Here is a 21,028-nt window from a genome sequence, read left to right on the forward strand (position 1 = left end):
CTCAAGCCAATTGCTCGGATACATGTTGAACAAGATGTGGAAAGTCTTTTGTGTTTTCAGTATCGTTGCCTTGATCGTTCCGACACAGTCGGCCAGGAAAATTTTTCCGAAACAATATAACAATCTGTACGGCGAGGACGCGAATAATGTACCAAATTTGCAGAATCTGCTCAGAAAGGGTGTTGGAATCCTGAACTTTTTGGAGAAGGGTCAATTCAATCTGAATCAAGAGATCCCGGACAGGACCCCGAGATACGGGGATGTTTACGATTTCGTGGTAATCGGTGCTGGCACAGCCGGTGCCACGGTAGCCGCGAGATTAAGTGAAGTTTCTCAGGCAAAGGTGCTGCTAATCGAAGCTGGACCCAACGAGAACCTTATCATGGATATCCCGCTGACTGTTTACTTCCTACAGCTAAGCAACGACATCAATTGGAAGTATCAGACCAAGCCCTCCGACAAGTATTGCCTCGGGATGGACAACAATAGGTGCAACTGGCCCAGGGGAAAAGTGATGGGTGGTAGTAGTGTGCTGAATTTTATGATTGCAACCCGGGGCGGGGCCGAGGATTACGATCACTGGGCTGAGATGGGGAACGAAGGTTGGGCCTACAAAGATGTCCTGAAGTACTTCAAGAAACTGGAGACGATCGATATCCCAGAACTGCGGTCGGATACTACTTATCATGGAACTGAGGGACCCGTGCACATCTCCTACCCCTTATTTCATACCCCATTAGCAGACGCATTCCTGAGAGCCGGCCAAGAGCTGAGGTACCCAATAATAGACTACAACGCCGGAAAGGACCTAATAGGATTCTCGTATTTACAGACCACGATTCAAAATAGCACTCGCATGAGCAGTAATAGAGCCTACCTGTATCCCATAAACACTCGTAACAATATTCACGTGACGCGCGAAAGCATGATGAGGAAATTGTTGATCGATCGACGCACAAATCGAACGATCGGGGTGGATTTTACAAAATTCGGCCGGCTTATCTCCGTGTTTGCGAGTAAAGAGGTGATACTGTGCGCGGGCGCAATTGGGTCGCCCCAATTACTGATGCTGTCCGGTATTGGGCCAGCCAAACACCTCGCCGAACTCGATATAGACGTTGTCCGAGATGTTCCGGGGGTCGGGGAGAATCTGATGGATCACGTCACCTTCGGCGGACTAACGTGGATGGTGAACGAATCAGTTAGTTTAAAAATACAAGAAATGATCAATCCCGCTAATCCATATATAGCGGATTTCCTAACCAGGCAAACGGGTCCGTTTACGATTCCGGGCGGGTGCGAGGCTCTGGGCTTCATAAATACTAAGAGTCCAGAAAAACTCAGCGGTTTGCCGGATATAGAGTTTTTGTTCATCGGTAGTGGCATAAAGGGGAATCCTTTTTTACCGATTGTGATAAATTTGAACGACGAAATGCGTCAAATATGGAATAAATATATTAATAATTATGGCTGGAGCATCCTGCCGATCCTGTTGAAACCCAAGAGTCGTGGGCGGATAAGATTGCTGGGTAACGATGTCAATGTTAAGCCTGAGATCGAGGCGAATTATTTCGACGATTCAGAAGACGTTAAAACGATGATCGCTGGCATCAGAGCCGCGATGAAGGTTAGTCAAACAAGGGAGATGCAGGCATTCGGTTCGCAGTTGTGCAATGACACTTTGCCCGGATGTGAAAACTACATCTATGACAGTAATGCTTATTGGGAATGTATGATCAGAATAATCTCTAGTACCTTGTATCATCACTCCGGTACTTGCAAAATGGGTCCAAAGGAGGATCCGACCGCCGTTGTCGATTCTAGATTAAAGGTATGTGGAAGAATACAGTGTAGCATTTACAAAAGATACGGTAAATATTGTAATCTACAAATTATATGCAAATTTATGGGTATTTATATACTTATGTAGCAACGTTTTGTACAGGTGATCGGTATTCAAGGACTCAGAATAGCAGACGCATCTATTATGCCTGAGATTATAGCAGGGCATATAAACATACCTATTTATATGATTGCCGAAAAACTAGCAGATATGGTCAAGGAAGATTGGGGTTACTTAAAGAAGTCATTATCGTGATGTCATAGTAATTATACCAGTTGTCATGCAAAAAATTATTTTATTATTAATTAAAATTACAAATGAAATAATAATATACTCAATCGTTAACGTGACAAATGAAAAGTATAAAAAAAAAATTTCTTAGAATAAATAAAATATCTTGGCATACCATGAAATATTCATGTCAGATTATTATATATGTAACTGATATAATTAAAAACTAATATATGTAACAGATAGTTAATATATGTAACTGAAGAGGACCCGGTCAGGGTCAAAACGTTTTACCAATTTTATTGAATAAACTTCAATTTTACAAAACGCTCTAACCACAGGACTTGGCGCAAAAGCTCATTTCATTTTTCCAAAAAATGACAATTTTATGTAAAAATAATAAATAAGAAATAAAAACAAAGTGATAAATATAAGGCCAACTTATCGAGCTGAATATTCGAGATGTTCAGTCAACTACCATTTATTACATGTATAAATTATAAAACTACAGTCATTATATTAAAAACTAACGCAAATACAATCATTCTATAACGTTTCGACCGCACGCGGTCTTCTTCAGTATAATTATTGAAATATAAATTCTTACAATTCACATAATATCGAAATTTAATTATAGTTATTCAGAATCAAGAGTTTTTGAGCAATTAACGCGTGTTTCAATCCGTCCTGTCCAACAATGTTCGCCTCGATATGATCCCTGATTTTGTTCAGATCTCGGATAGTTTCATCGTTAATATGCGAGAAATTAACCCGTTCCGTAGGCGCTGCGATTAATAAAAAATTACCGATCAACGTATGTCCAAATTATAATATGTATCCCCTACAATTGGTAGTATGCTTACCTATCATCGTTCTTCTTGACAATTTTGCTACTTATTAACAGTTATTAAGGATGACACATAACAAACCAACAATACAGAAAGACAGCTCATTTCAAACTCTACTTGATCGGAGAGCGTGCGTGTTTATATATGATCTAATATCTATGTTTTACTCGTTAATGTCCTATTTGTCCTATTATTATTTCTTGTTCGCTAATATATCCAAAATATCAAAATACGACTCGCTAAATAACTCAGTATCTTTGTTTAAATTTAGTCCATTTTTTGTTCCTTGATATGTAGCATCTCAGAAATGAGTGTTTTATAATCATTATTTTCGTTGTCCATGATCTTAACATTGTCCCAATTAAAAGTATGATGTTCATTTATTATGTGTTCAGAAATTACTGAATGTTTCGTTGAGTCCAACCTAATATTATTTTATGTTCTTTATTCGCGTCTGCAATTGCCTCTTTGTTTGGCCTACATAAGATGCATTACAATTATTGCAACTGATCTTATAAACCACATTCGAATTGCATGGATGTTTAGTTTTATCTTTCTGCGCTTTAATAATATTATCCAGTTTGTTGAGACATCTATACCCTACCATACAATTTTTATTTTTTACCGAGGAAACAATCATTTCTGAGATCCCATCTATATACGGAATGACAAAGAATTTTTTATTGACCGAGTCATTTCTATACTTTTTGTTCTTTCTATGTTGGCCTGTCTCTCTATAATGCTCCCCTTAGATATGATGTGTTCTATCCGATGATTAATTTTGTTAAAAATCAGATCAAGAGGGTAACCATTGCTTCTGAGTATATTAATAATTAACTCCAAATTTTTATTAAAAAATAGTGGATGTGATAGCAATAGACATCTGTCTACAAGGTTATATATTATTCCAATTTTGTGGCATAATGGGTGGTTTGAATAAAATGATAACGTCCTTCCTGAGAAGGTTTCTTTTGATACCAGTCTATATATATTTTGTTATTAATAATTTTAAGTGATAAATCTAACAAATTCAAGCTATGGTCAACAAAATGGAAAACGTTTTAAAAGATGTCAACACTTACACTATTGTTAAAAAAAATCCGTGCAAAAGAATAGAGAACGATTTGAATGATTTGTTGAAGAGATGGCTTAAGGAAGATTATATTTCAAATATTATAAATTACGTTGTAGTGATTCTCTCCTTCCAAAGCGTCATGGATTACCTAAAATCCATAAGGAAACTATCCAGTTAGAATCATAGTTTCATCGGTTGATACAGCTCTATACTCGCTGGCTTCGTTTTTACAAAAACACCTTACGAACTAGCCTACCCAAAGCGAAAAGTCATATTAATAATAGTTTTGATTTGTACAGCATAGTGTCTGGTAAAAAGATTTGATGAGAATGATAGGATGTTTTCCTGGATGTGGTGTCTTTGTTTACGAACGTTCCTCGGATCTTGCGATTGACGGTATTAACGATAGATGGGATCACATTGGAATAAATACTAAAATACCGAAAAACGAATTTTTGGGGGGTATAGAAATTCATATTGACTTCTACATATTTACATTTGATGACATAATTTATAAACAGACGTTTGGGACCCCTATGGGGTCACCGTTATCACCAATTATTGCAGACCTGGTTATGCAGATCTTGAGGATACACGTTGAATTTGGAAGGTTGTTTTATTTTCGTTATGTGGAGACATAATAGTGGCCACCCTCTATGACTAATATGACTCAGATTGTGAATAATTTTAACAACTATCATGAAAGACTATAAAGTTCACGGGTCGAACAAGAGGTTAACCATAGCTTAATTTCTTAGATTTAAGCACTTAAAATTATAATAACAAATATAATATAGACTGTATCAAAAAGAACCTTCTAAAAATTTAGGGCATCCTAGGGGGCCCCCATTACCCAACCGTTTTTGGGGCCGTTTTATTTAAGGGGAGATTTAGAAAAAAATTTTTTTTAAAACTCTTTAAAATTAAAACTTTTAAAGTTTCAATTTTCGCCCTTTTACAGATATGGGGGGGAGGGACTTTTTTGTGTTTTCCCAAAATTTCCAAAAAATTTAAAATTTTCTAATAACGTTTAATAATTTCAGACCCTTTTTTTGGAAATTTACTCCCAAAATTTAAATTTGTTTCTTCTTTTAAAATTCTTAAACTCCAAAGTCATTCGTAGAGGGAATAAACTTATCACGAATTGGTTTAGGAAACCTACTTGTTCGGGTAGATACATTAACTTTTTATCTTATCACCCAATCAAATATAAAATTAATACCATTTATAACTTAATAGACCACGCAATTTTACTTTCCGACGATCAATTCCACCGGACCAATATTGAGATTGTTAAAGATATTTTAATTAACAATAGTTTTCCTAAACACATTATCAATAAATATGTAAATAGAAGAATAAAAATTTTTTAAAAAATGACGGCAATAGTGATTTTCTGGAATCGTTGTCTAACGATAGTTCTGCTCTGCATCCGAAAAAAGCATGTGTTATTCCGCTACCATATGTAGAAGATGTTAGTGATGATATTAAACGTTCACTTAAAAAATTTAACCTGAATGTGGTCTACAGTATGCCTAAGAAATTAAATACTTTGATAAAACGTGGAAAAGACAAATTAAACAACAAGTTTTGAACTAATGTAGTGTATAAGATTGATTGTAAAGATTGTGATGCTTCTTATATCGGCCAAACAAAGAGGCATTTATGTACGCGGATTAAAGAACATTTCAATAACATAAAATTGCATACAACTAATCACTCAGTCATTAGTAAACATAAATGTGAATTTGGACACGAATTTAATTGGACATCGCCAATCATTTTACATAACGAGAAACACATAAGAAAGAGAGAGATTGCTGAAATGTTCTTAATTAAGAAGCATGACAACACAATTAACTTACAAAGGGACACTGAAAATTTGACAAATATTTATGATAAAATTATAAAGGTCGTATAGATTTCTTTTTAACTGTGTCAATTTAGTTGTTGACTGAGCATCATACTAATGAGACGTGTTTCTTCTTTTTCCTTATTTATATTTATTACTATGATAATTTATTAGATTCTTTTTAAGTACAATTTGATCAATACATCGTTTATTAATTAAGTACGTCCTTTGTAATTCTAATTTATATTTTATTATTATTTATTATAAATGCGTTCTAAATGTAAAAACTACTGTCTTTTTGTTTATAGTGTATTTCACTTGATAAGGACCACAACCAAATGGTCGAAACGTTGTGAATTTAATTAAATAAACTGGCTAGTTACGTCGATTTAACTCTACCAATTTATATTTACCACTAGCGATATATATACTATTCCTAAATTATTAAAAATAATTAAAATTAAAAAAATTTTTTTAAATATATATAAATTAAAAATGAAAAAAATTAAAAAAGAAAAATTTTTTTTAAATTAAAAAATAAAAAAAACTTGACGAAAAATCATCGTAGATTAAAACATTTTAAAACTTTAAGTTTTAACTTTAACCCGGAGTCGCTGATTTAAAAAAAATTTTTTATCTTTCTCTTGTATGCTTTAGAAATGGACACATTGATTTCTTCCTTAATATTACATATTTTTGACACTGGACCTTGATAAAAAAGTTTCTCACGAAAAATTCTACTTGAATTTCATAAAGTACAATATTTTTGCTACAAAACGCTATTTTTAAAATTTTCTTACGACCTTTTTTTAAGTGAGTTACATAATTTTAAAGGTAAACCTTTATTTTATTTTTATATATCGAGACTCGGCGAAAAAAAATCGTAAAAAAAAAATTAAAGAAGCATTTTACAGCTTGCAATTTTAACATTAATGTATTATTGGTAATTTTAAAAAATTTTTTTAATTTCTTTGTTCTGTGCTAAAAACAAACATATAGTTTTGCTTTATAAAATTATGTATTTTTGGCACTTTGATAAAAAAGTTTATCTTGAAAAATTCTACTTATATTTCATAAACTATAACATTTTGCCTACAAAACGCTACTATTTAAATTTTCTTACGATTTTTTTTTTGACCGAGTTATTAATTTTAAAACTAAATCTGTATTTTTTAGAAATGATGTTCATGCTCGACGAAAAATCATCGTAGACAAAAAATTAAAAAAGCATTTTAAAGCTTGAAGGTATATAGTTATATGTGTTAAGTTTAAACTTAAATAGAATCCAAGTGAACAGACGACTTCTATACTACTGCTCCATCCTCTGTCCTCCTCCCTCTTCTATTCAATTTGCTCTCTTAAGATGTGATGTAACTAAATCTTGTTAATTATTCAATTTGCTCTCTTAAGATGTGATGCAACTAAATCTTGTTAATTATTGATGATTTATCGTGATTTTTTTTAATTGACGCAATAGGGTGTGACTCTTTAAATATAACACACTTTACATATGATTTAAATATTAAGATTTATTCTGATTTTGGAATACATTAAAATTATATTTGTAATTATTCTTCAATTGAAAAACTCACTGATATTTTTTATCTTGAGAGATAACGACTACTTCTTGTGATTTATAATCGATTTTCCAAAGAACAACATTTGCATTTATTATTATTATTTTTTTTTTTCATTATAAATCACCCAAGGAAGCCATTAGTTATACATACACATACACACGATGTGCAAAATCCAACCGGCAACCTCCACATAGTGCACATTGGGTAACGCTAATATCGGTGATACACGTCATTTTTCAAGAAAAAAGGTTGTCTTTGAAATCGATGAAAAAAAATTGTAAAAAAATTTAAAAAAAAGTATTTTATAAATAAAATGTTGTAGTTTATAAAACATGAGTTAAATTCTTTCGAAAAAAAATTTTTCATGAAACTGCGGTGTGTCAAACATATGCAATTTTAAAGAACAAATCATTATTTTTAGATTTAGCATCAAATAAAAAAGATAAAAAACTTTTTATAACCACCGATATCGCGTTAAAGTTGATATTTCGAGCTTTAAAATGCTTTTTTAATCTTTTGTCTATGATGATTTTTTATCGAGTTACGACATAATCTCCAAAAAATACAAGGTTTATTTCAAAATCGTGAAAATCGGTCAAAAAAAGCATAGGAAACTTTTAAAAAAAGCGTCTTGTAAGAAAAATATTGTACTTTCTGAAACGATAGTTGAATTTTTCGAAAAAAATTTTTTTTATCGAGTTTCAAGTTGTCAAAGATACGTAATTTTAAGAAACAAAACAGTGTGTTTGTTTTCAAAGCATACAATAGGGAAGATTAACAAAATTAAAAAATCCATTGACTGTGCGTTAAAGTTGTGTGCGCGACGGAAAGCAGGATAAGAAGGTCGGAAGCAAAAAGACAGCGAAGCACTGCACTCAACACACGCGTAACGTGAACAAAAATTATATTTAAACTACGAACAACAAAAATTACAATTGTTTAAACCGCACAGAAATTGCCAGAGAATTAACTGATAAGAATAAACCAAAAGAAATAGCCGAGTCGATAATTAATAACTAAATGTTCCGCAAGCAACGGTAATTAGACACGAAACACGAAAAAGACAAGCGATCTTTTTCGTAAAGTATAAGCACACTCTTGACGCAACAAGCAATCGGAAAAGAGCGATCACGAGAGAGGAGGTTTATATAGGCCCGTATTTCTAGAATAGTCGAGAACAATTCCATTTATTTTATCGTTCGGCTGAGGGCGAAAGAGCGTTTAGTGTAATTATTTACAATAAATTAATACAATTGTCGCTCGTATATTGAAAACAAAGTGATAAATATAAGGCCAACTTATCGAGCTGAATATTCGAGATGTTCAGTCAACTACCATTTATTACATGTATAAATTATAAAACTACAGTCATTATATTAAAACTAACGCAAATTACAATCATTCTATAAACGTTTCGACCGCACGCGGTCTTCTTCAGTATAATTATTGAAATATAAATTCTTACAATTCACATAATATCGAAATTTAATTATAGTTATTCAGAATCAAGAGTTTTTAAGCAATTAACGCGTGTTTCAATCCGTCCTGTCCAACAATGTTCGCCTCGATATGATCCCTGATTTTGTTCAGATCTCGGATAGTTTCATCGTTAATATGCGAGAAATTAACCCGTTCCGTAGGCGCTGCGATTAATAAAAAATTACCGATCAACGTATGTCCAAATTATAATATGTATCCCCTACAATTGGTAGTATGCTTACCTATCATCGTTCTTCTTGACAATTTTGCTACTTATTAACAGTTATTAAGGATGACACATAACAAACCAACAATACAGAAAGACAGCTCATTTTAAACTCTACTTGATCGGAGAGCGTGCGTGTTTATATATGATCTAATATCTATGTTTTACTCGTTAATGTCCTATTTGTCCTATTATTATTTCTTGTTCGCTAATATATCCAAAATATCAAAATACGACTCGCTAAGTAACTCAGTATCTTTGTTTAAATTTAGTCCATTTTTTTGTTCCTTGATATGTAGCATCTCAGAAATGAGTCTTTTATAATAATTATTTTCGTTGTCCATGATCTTAACATTGTCCCAATTAAAAGTATGATGTTCATTTATTATGTGTTCAGAAATTACTGAATGTTTCGTTGAGTCCAATCTAATATTATTTTTATGTTCTTTCATTCGCGTCTGCAATTGCCTCTTTGTTTGGCCTACATAAGATGCATTACAATTATTGCAACTGATCTTATAAACCACATTCGAATTGCATGGATGTTTAGTTTTATCTTTCTGCGCTTTAATAATATTATCCAGTTTGTTGAGACATCTATACCCTACCATACAATTTTTATTTTTTACCGAGGAAACAATCATTTCTGAGATCCCATCTATATACGGAATGACAAAGAATTTTTTATTGACCGAGTCATTTCTTATACTTTTTGTTCTTTCTATGTTGGCCTGTCTCTCTATAATGCTCCCCTTAGATATGATGTGTTCTATCCGATGATTAATTTTGTTAAAAATCAGATCAAGAGGGTAACCATTGCTTCTGAGTATATTAATAATTAACTCCAAATTTTTATTAAAAAATAGTGGATGTGATAGCAATAGACATCTGTCTACAAGGTTATATATTATTCCAATTTTGTGGCATAATGGGTGGTTTGAATAAAATGATAACGTCCTTCCTGAGAAGGTTTCTTTTTGATACCAGTCTATATATATTTTGTTATTAATAATTTTAAGTGATAAATCTAAGAAATTCAAGCTATGGTTAACCTCTTGTTCGACCGTGAATTTAAGTCTTTCATGATAGTTGTTAAAATTATTCACAATCTGAGTCATATTAGTCATAGAGGTGGCCACTATTATGTCATCCACATAACGAAAATAAAACAAACATTCCAAATTCAACGCTTTGAGAACTGTATCCTCAAGATCTTGCATAACCAGGTCTGCAATAATTGGTGATAACGGTGACCCCATAGGGGTCCCAAACGTCTGTTTATAAATTATGTCATCAAATGTAAAATATGTAGAAGTCAATATGAATTTTATACCCCCCAAAAATTCGTTTTTCGGTATTTTAGTATTTATTCCAATGTAATCCCATCTATCGTTAATACCGTCAATCGCAAGATCCAGAGGAACGTTCGTAAACAAAGACACCACATCCAAGGAAAACATCCTATCATTCTCATCAATCTTTTTACCAGACAATATGCTGTACAAATCAAAACTATTATTAATATGACTTTTCGCTTTGGGTAGGCTAGTTCGTAAGGTGTTTTGTAAAAACGAAGCCAGCGAGTATAGAGCTGTATCAACCGATGAAACTATGATTCTAACTGGATAGTTTTCCTTATGGATTTTAGGTAATCCATACGCTTTTGGAAGGAGAGAATCACTACAACGTAATTTATAATATTCGTTTTTTGAAATATAATCTTCCTTAAGCCATCTCTTCAACAAATCATTCAAATCGTTCTCTATTTTTTTGCACGGATTTTTTTTAACAATAGTGTAAGTGTTGACATCTTTTAAAACGTTTTCCATTTTGTTAATATAATGAGATCTTTCCATTGCCACCGTAGCATTACCCATCTCGAATATTCAGCTCGATAAGTTGGCCTTATATTTATCACTTTGTTTTCAATATACGAGCGACAATTGTATTAATTTATTTTTAATATACGCTGGCCTTACAATGCGTCAATTTAACACAAAACGGACTGATTACTATTTTAATTTTAATTTTATTCATAGAGTTTTTGGAAGAATAACCGCAGATTATTTTAAACAATGGATTAATGCGAATTACTTGTTAATAAGAGCGAGAGCAAAATTGGAATTTTTAAGAAATTGTAAAAATGGCGATATTTTTCCTACACATTTAGAAGGTTTTTGCCGCATTAAATTTAACGTTTTTCATCACAGATCGATCAGAAGACTAGATAGTATGTTGTACAAATTCAAAACAAATGCGATGAGCATTGAAATCTTTGATTTGCATAGACAGGTAGAGTCATTACAAAATAGGATTTTTCATCTCACCAGCGGGTTATTTAATCGTTTACCTGTACTCGCGTGGAATAGAATTTTCGAACATCATAACATTGCTTTTAAAAATTGCCACAACAGATTGGTTACTGCACACGAAAAGAAATTCAATTGGCTTAAGAGAAAACAACACTATAAGTATATCAACAGCATCAAACCTATAGATATACATTGTTCTTTACATTTTGAAACTTTACAACCGACGAAAATATCACAAAATTCTCTCAGGGCAATCACTAATGATGCCAAGGAGATCAATATACACATAGAAGCCAATAAATTTCTCAATGATACAATTAACCCTTTGGAAAATACTAATAAAAAATGGTTTGTTAATCTTTCCAACACAGACATTCCGCCTAACGTTTCTAATCTGTTGCAAATGGGTGATAAATTCTGTCTTCCGAATATTAGTAAAAAAACAGCGATACATGAATTCATCAAAGACATAGAGAGTAATAGCAAACGAAATAATATTAATAATCTCACAACGATCAGAAATATCGCGGTTCCAAAATTTGCACAACTTCTGAACACGAAGGATAAAAATGACGTAAGTCAACAAAAATTACTTGGTGCACACAGAGATTTAATAAAATTTTGTAAAGACAATCCGAATGTTCTATTCACACGCGCGGACAAGGGTAATGCTACGGTGGCAATGGAAAGATCTCATTATATTAACAAAATGGAAAACGTTTTAAAAGATGTCAACACTTACACTATTGTTAAAAAAAATCCGTGCAAAAAAATAGAGAACGATTTGAATGATTTGTTGAAGAGATGGCTTAAGGAAGATTATATTTCAAAAAACGAATATTATAAATATAAATTTAACGTATAAGACGGGCAACAAGAGCCAAATCGCGGATGACAATGCGTTATCCTAACGAAACTAAATAATTTTTCGTTAGAATTAAATACCGGTGCACAAGGCACCAAATTTTTACTTGGACACGGCCAAGATTTTAACTATGAAATAATCTCATATTTTGAGATTTAATTTCAATACCCCTTTAACCCCCCTACGGAAAATAAATAAATGAATGCAAGAGAAAAATATAGATCCGAAAATCGCTGAATCGGGAATATTATAAATTACGTTGTAGTGATTCTCTCCTTCCAAAAGCGTGTGGATTACCGAAAATCCATAAGGAAAACTATCCAGTTAGAATCATAGTTTCATCGGTTGATACAGCTCTATACACGCTGGCTTCGTTTTTACAAAACACCTTACGAACTAGCCTACCCAAAGCGAAAAGTCATATTAATAATAGTTTTGATTTGTACAGCATATTGTCTGGTAAAAAGATTGATGAGAATGATAGGATGTTTTCCTTGGATGTGGTGTCTTTGTTTACGAACGTTCCTCTGGATCTTGCGATTGACGGTATTAACGATAGATGGGATCACATTGGAATAAATACTAAAATACCGAAAAACGAATTTTTGGGGGGTATAAAATTTATATTGACTTCTACATATTTTACATTTGATGACATAATTTATAAACAGACGTTTGGGACCCCTATGGGGTCACCGTTATCACCAATTATTGCAGACCTGGTTATGCAAGATCTTGAGGATACAGTTCTCAAAGCATTGAATTTGGAATGTTTGTTTTATTTTCGTTATGTGGATGACATAATAGTGGCCACCTCTATGACTAATATGACTCAGATTGTGAATAATTTTAACAACTATCATGAAAGACTTAAATTCACGGTCGAACAAGAGGTTAACCATAGCTTGAATTTCTTAGATTTATCACTTAAAATTATTAATAACAAAATATATATAGACTGGTATCAAAAAGAAACCTTCTCAGGAAGGACGTTATCATTTTATTCAAACCACCCATTATGCCACAAAATTGGAATAATATATAACCTTGTAGACAGATGTCTATTGCTATCACATCCACTATTTTTTAATAAAAATTTGGAGTTAATTATTAATATACTCAGAAGCAATGGTTACCCTCTTGATCTGATTTTTAACAAAATTAATTATCGGATAGAACACATCATATCTAAGGGGAGCATTATAGAGAGACAGGCCAACATAGAAAGAACAAAAAGTATAAGAAATGACTCGGTCAATAAAAAATTCTTTGTCATTCCGTATATAGATGGGATCTCAGAAATGATTGTTTCCTCGGTAAAAAATAAAAATTGTATGGTAGGGTATAGATGTCTCAACAAACTGGATAATATTATTAAAGCGCAGAAAGATAAAACTAAACATCCATGCAATTCGAATGTGGTTTATAAGATCAGTTGCAATAATTGTAATGCATCTTATGTAGGCCAAACAAAGAGGCAATTGCAGACGCGAATAAAAGAACATAAAAATAATATTAGGTTGGACTCAACGAAACATTCAGTAATTTCTGAACACATAATAAATGAACATCATACTTTTAATTGGGACAATGTTAAGATCATGGACAACGAAAATAATTATTATAAAAGACTCATTTCTGAGATGCTACATATCAAGGAACAAAAAAATGGACTAAATTTAAACAAAGATACTGAGTTACTTAGCGAGTCGTATTTTGATATTTTGGATATATTAGCGAACAAGAAATAATAATAGGACAAATAGGACATTAACGAGTAAAACATAGATATTAGATCATATATAAACACGCACGCTCTCCGATCAAGTAGAGTTTAAAATGAGCTGTCTTTCTGTATTGTTGGTTTGTTATGTGTCATCCTTAATAACTGTTAATAAGTAGCAAAATTGTCAAGAAGAACGATGATAGGTAAGCATACTACCAATTGTAGGGGATACATATTATAATTTGGACATACGTTGATCGGTAATTTTTTATTAATCGCAGCGCCTACGGAACGGGTTAATTTCTCGCATATTAACGATGAAACTATCCGAGATCTGAACAAAATCAGGGATCATATCGAGGCGAACATTGTTGGACAGGACGGATTGAAACACGCGTTAATTGCTCAAAAACTCTTGATTCTGAATAACTATAATTAAATTTCGATATTATGTGAATTGTAAGAATTTATATTTCAATAATTATACTGAAGAAGACCGCGTGCGGTCGAAACGTTTATAGAATGATTGTAATTTGCGTTAGTTTTAATATAATGACTGTAGTTTTATAATTTATACATGTAATAAATGGTAGTTGACTGAACATCTCGAATATTCAGCTCGATAAGTTGGCCTTATATTTATCACTTTGTTTTCAATATACGAGCGACAATTGTATTAATTTAAGCAATAAAAAAACTAATACATTACGAAAATGGACATTTTAATCAATATCAAACAATCATTCTTTTTAATGTTAATATTTTGTTGAATTATCTTCAAATTTGAAAGTATTTTTAAAAATAAACTATATTTTAAGTCAAAAATATAGATCTTGCTTTTATATAATTTTAAATTGCATCAAGTGCTTATTTTAATTTTTTAATTTTGTTTTTCTAATTATTTCTTATTATTAATAGTCGATGGAATTTACATCAAGAATTTGTGAAGGCATTACTGATACAGAGTGCTGAAAAATACATATATTTATAAGCTAGCATTTGTGTTATGCAGTCTTATTTAAATAATCGTAAGTAAGTCATTTATGTGCTAGCATTTACATGAAATATACAGCTATTTCAGCTGCATATTTCATGTAAATGCTAGCACATAAATGACTTACTTACGATTATTTAAATAAGACTGCATAACACAAGCGCGCGCTTCACGCGCGCTAAACAAGTTTTTCCTCCGCGAGTGTACATAATTTTAATTTGCCGAATATCAATTATGTAAATAACTCTAATTCCCGAATTTCTATTATACATATACATAATTTTAATTTGCTGAATTTCTATTATGAACATAATTTTAATTCGCCGTATTTCTTTTATGTCCCTGTAAAAACCTACCCTACCCTACAAAAATTAATAATATAAAAAAATTATGCTAAGTAAAAATAAAAACTTTAAAATATTTTAATTTTATTTTTTAATTAACCAAAAAGATTATATAAAATAATTTTTTAATTTCCTACATCCTACAAAAAATAATATTAAAAATTTGCAATAATTAAAAAAATTAAAAATAAAAATAATTAAAAATGGGTAGAGTTAAATCGACGTAACTAGCCAGTTTATTTAATTAAATTGACAATGTTTCGACCATTTGGTTGTGGTCCTTATCAAGTGAAATACACTATAAACCAAAAGACCGTAGTTTTTACATTTAGAACGCATTTATAATAAATAATAATAAAATATAAATTAGAATTACAAAGGACGTACTTAATTAATAAACGATGTACTGATCGACGGTTTTTTCAAACATCTTACGGAACAATATAAAAAGGACACCACCTGTCTCTTCAAATCATGGATCAATTATAAGAAGAAGCTTTACACATCTAACCATCAACTAAAATTCTTACTTCGATGCCAAAGACACGACTTACTCCCACCACACATCAGGAATTTAAAGATTAGCATTTCATTTCACAGTAATTATGCGAAACGCAAATTTAAAAACATTATTAAAGATAATCAATTGAGATTATTAAATTTAGAAATTAAGGATTCGAATATTAATTTAAGCGTTATACGTGCAAAAATTGATAAGATTGAGAAAAGATTGTTTGAATTATTACCTCATGATTTAGTAGTTCAATTTTTTCAATTTAACAAACAAAGATTAAATTATTTTAACTTTAGAACTAAAAGTAATATTATCAAAAAATTCAATAATATTAAAGAAAACCAAAATAGTGGTTCGAATCCGTTAGAAAGTATAGATAATTCAAAATGGTTATTAAATATTAGTTCCAAAGATTCCTGATATCGTTTCCAGACTTTTAAGTTTGGGTGATAGTTTTTCTTTACCTTTACAATTTTCTGATAAGAAAGACCGACTTAATTACACTCTTGAAGTTGTAAAGAACTTTGAGTCCAAATCCCAATTTGTCCCTGTAGATTCATTGGAAACCACAAGAATCGCTATAACCAATTCACTACAAAAATTCTTATCGAAAAAGAAACATATAAGTTACTTTGATAGATTTATACATAATGCTTTTTCATTATCTAGCAAATATTTACAGAATAATAAAGACTTAATTGTCACTAAGACTGAGACTGATAAAGGACAAACCACTGTCGTTATGAATAGGAACGAATACTTACAAAATATGGAACTTATGTTGCATGACTCCTCTACATACAAGATATTAAATAAAAATCCTATTAAGAAACTGACTAATAAAATAAATACGTTAATTAAATCTTGGCTTAAAAATGACATCATCGACTACTCTACATATAATTTTTTAAACTGTACTAATGGGAATTTACCTCGTTGCTACGGACTTCCAAAAATCCATAAAATCGATTACCCATTGCGCATTATTGTTTCATCCTTGGGCAGTCCATTATACAACATTTCTAGTTATATTCACAACATATCACTTAATTCTGTTAAAAAACCATATTCATATGTAAAGGACGGGTGGACTTTTGTAAAAAAACATAAGAAATATTACTATTAATGACGATGACACAATGATTTTGCTTGATGTCAGTTCTTTGTTTACTAATATCCCTAGAGAACTAGTGTTTACTGCTATTGAAAACCGTAACCGTTGGAATGATATTGGTAAAATAACAAAATTAAATTTGCAACAATTCCTACATGCAGTCGAAATGATATTGAGCTCGACCAGTTTTCAGTTTAACGGACAATTTTATGAACAGATCTATGGCAGTCCTATGGGGTCCCCATTATCACCGATTTTAGCCGATTTAGTAATGGACGATTTAAAAACAAATTGTTTAAACTCATTAAGTTTCAATGTTCGAACCTTTTACAGATATGTGGACGACATTTTTGTGATTTTACCAAATTCCAAAATAAATGAAATTCTAATAACGTTTAATAATTATCACGAGCGTTTGAAATTTACTCACGAAATTGAAGTTGATTCTTCTATTAATTTCTTAAACTCCAAAGTCATTCGTAGAGGGAATAAACTTATCACGAATTGGTTTAGGAAACCTACTTGTTCGGGTAGATACATTAACTTTTTATCTTATCACCCAATCAAATATAAAATTAATACCATTTATAACTTTTTACTTTCCGACGATCAATTCCACCGGGCCAATATTGAGATTGTTAAAGATATTTTAATTAACAATAGTTTTCCTAAACACATTATCAATAAATATGTAAATAGAAGAATAAAAATTTTTTAAAAAATGACGGCAATAGTGATTTTCTGGCATCGTTGTCTAATGATAGTTCTGCTCTGCATCCGAAAAAAGCATGTGTTATTCCGCTACCATATGTAGAAGATGTTAGTGATGATATTAAACGTTCACTTAAAAAATTTAACCTGAATGTGGTCTACAGTATGCCTAAGAAATTAAATACTTTGATAAAACGTGGAAAAGACAAATTAAACAACGAGTTTTGAACTAATGTAGTGTATAAGATTGATTGTAAAGATTGTGATGCTTCTTATATCGGCCAAACAAAGAGGCATTTATGTACGCGGATTAAAGAACATTTCAATAACATAAAATTGCATACAACTAATCACTCAATCATTAGTAAACATAAATGTGAATTTGGACACATTTAATTGGACATCGCCAATCATTTTACATAACGAGAAACACATAAGAAAGAGAGAGATTGCTGAAATGTTCTTAATTAAGAAGCATGACAACACAATTAACTTACAAAGGGACACTGAAAATTTGACAAATATTTATGATAAAATTATAAAGGTCGTATAGATTTCTTTTTAACTGTGTCAATTTAGTTGTTGACTGAGCATCATACTAATGAGACGTGTTTCTTCTTTTTCCTTATTTATATTTATTACTATGATAATTTATTAGATTCTTTTTAAGTACAATTTGATCAATACATCGTTTATTAATTAAGTACGTCCTTTGTAATTCTAATTTATATTTTATTATTATTTATTATAAATGCGTTCTAAATGTAAAAACTACTGTCTTTTTGTTTATAGTGTATTTCACTTGATAAGGACCACAACCAAATGGTCGAAACGTTGTGAATTTAATTAAATAAACTGGCTAGTTACGTCGATTTACTACCAATTTATATTTACCACTAGCGATATATATACTATTCCTAAATTATTAAAAATAATTAAAATTAAAAAAATTTTTTTAAATATGTATAAATTAAAAATGAAAAAAATTAAAAAAGAAAAATTTTTTTTAAATTAAAAAATAAAAAAAACTTGACGAAAAATCATCGTAGATTAAAACATTTTAAAACTTTAAGTTTTAACTTTAACCCGGAGTCGCTGATTTAAAAAAAATTTTTTATCTTTCTCTTCTATGCTTTAGAAATGGACACATTGATTTCTTCCTTAATATTACATATTTTTGACACTGGACCTTGATAAAAAAGTTTCTCACGAAAAATTCTACTTGAATTTCATAAAGTACAATATTTTTGCTACAAAATGCTATTTTTAAAATTTTCTTACGACCTTTTTTTAAGTGAGTTACATAATTTTAAAGGTAAACCTTTATTTTATTTTTATATATCGAAACTCGGCGAAAAAAAATCGTAAAAAAAAATAAAGAAGCATTTTACAGCTTGCAATTTTAACATTAATGTATTATTGGTAATTTTTAAAAATTTTTTAATTTCTTTGTTCTGTGCTAAAAACAAACATATAGTTTTGCTTTATAAAATTATGTATTTTTGGTCATTTAATTTATCTAATTTGTGCATTGTCATCCGCACAGGGCTCCGATTGCCGTCGATATTTTATTTTTTTATTGTAACACAATAATTCGAACCGAGATTAACAGTTTTTTTTATATTATTTATTCAATCACAACGTTTCGACCCTTCTTTTGAGTCCTTATTCAAGTGATCTAGATATACATAGGACAGAGATTAATACAATAAAAACAAAATTACCTCACTAACAATATTACAAAATGATAAAAAAAGCGAAACATACTTGTGAAAATAAAATAAAATTATAATTTTAAGATGTCAAGAACGAACATAGTGTCGGTTTGACAACACGTCAAGACTCTTAGACCAGTTATTGGAGACTAAACGACCTTTATTATTTTGTCGTAGATATTACTTAGATTGTTGGTATCCTTTTGTAAATTAATAGCGTTTATTATTTCTCTTAATAAAAACATTTAGCGATTTCTCTTTTTCTTACGTGTTTTTCACTATGCAAAATAACAGGCGAAGTCCAGTCAAAATCGGTGATCGAATTCAATTTATGTCTGCTGATAACTGATAAATTACTCGAATGCATTTTGATGTTGCTGAAATGTTCCTTTACACGTGTACAAAGATGTCTCTTTGTTTGTCCGATGTATGACACGTTGCAATCCTTACAATTAATTTTGTAAACTACTTCAGTTTGTTTATCTGTAGGCAGTCTATCCTTGCCGAGTGTAATTAAATAATTCGGTTTTTTAGGAACATTATGTACAACATTAAATCCGATATTTTTAAAAATTCGTTCGATATCGCCTAAGCTATTAACATAAGGTAATGAAATGAAAGAAGACTTATCAACAATATTTCGCTCATTACTCGATTCATTCATGTTTCTCTGTTTTAAAAAATTAATTCTTCTAATAACCCAACAATCGATTACATGTTTAGGAAAGCAGTTATTAAATAAAATCTGTTTCACGATATTAATATTCTCGTCGTGAAACTGGTCATTAGATAAGAGAATCGCGTGATCTACAAGATTAAAAATGTGTTCATTTTATATTAAAAGGGTGATTGGAAAAGAAATTTATATATCTGTTCGAACACGTTTCCTTCCTGTACCAATTGTTACAAGCTTTCCATTGACCGAGAGATCATTGTATTCAAAAAATTAAGACACCCGGTCTGATTCCGTCCATATGTAAAGATTAAACGGTGGTGATACTTATTAAACGTATTAATTTATTTCGTGGATTTTTGTCTTTGGAATAATAGCGAAAATATCGTCAAAGTATCTATAATAAGTCGGAACATTAAATCTAAGTTGACTTAAACAATGTGTTCAAGACCATTCATCACCATTGTCTGCCAAGATGGGTGAGAGAGGAGGTCCCATGAGACTGCCAAAGATTTGTTCATAATATTGTTCATTAAAGCTAAAACTAGTAGAATTTAAAATAAATTCGACGGCATATAAGAACTGAGCACGACTAAAATTCGTGTTTTGAGAAATGTCACTCCATCGTTTCTCAATAGCGCGTAAAACTAATTCTTTTGGAATATTAGTGTATAGGGCGGTCATATCTAAAGAAATCAAAGTATTATTGTCGTCAATGATTGTATCTTTTAAATTTGCGGAAAATGTTCAGCCGTCCTTAACGTAAGATTTCGGTAACAAAATAGAACTATGTAAATATTATGAATATATTTAGCAACATTATATACTAAACTACCTAATGAAGATACAATGATGCATAGAAAATTTTTTTTTTGTGAACCTTTGGCAGACTATAACAACGTGGTAAATTACCATTAGTGATATTT

The 21,028-nt window shown here is 31.0% G+C and overlaps 1 protein-coding gene across 1 annotated transcript; it reads left to right on the forward strand.

The window, feature by feature from the left end:
• Positions 1-2,188, forward strand: LOC114930063 (glucose dehydrogenase [FAD, quinone]-like). Its single transcript, XM_029308371.2, has 2 exons — positions 1-1,831; positions 1,946-2,188. Exons 1-2 carry the CDS (start codon positions 23-25, stop codon positions 2,096-2,098), a joined length of 1,962 nt encoding a protein of 653 aa, XP_029164204.2. The 5' UTR covers positions 1-22; the 3' UTR covers positions 2,099-2,188.
• Positions 2,189-21,028: the final 18,840 nt, after the last annotated feature.

Source organism: Nylanderia fulva, unplaced genomic scaffold (assembly GCF_048542155.1).
Source record: "Nylanderia fulva isolate GAGA-0341 unplaced genomic scaffold, ASM4854215v1 Scaffold159, whole genome shotgun sequence".
NCBI classification, from domain to species: Eukaryota; Metazoa; Arthropoda; class Insecta; order Hymenoptera; family Formicidae; genus Nylanderia; species Nylanderia fulva.

Excerpts from the sequence above, each read along its gene's own strand:
- LOC114930063 (XM_029308371.2), top strand. The coding sequence starts at position 23 with ATGTTGAACAAGATGTGGAAAGTCTTTTGTGTTTTCAGTATCGTTGCC. Across the intron at positions 1,832-1,945 it reads TTGTCGATTCTAGATTAAAG|GTGATCGGTATTCAAGGACT; the intron begins GTATGTGGAAGA and ends CGTTTTGTACAG.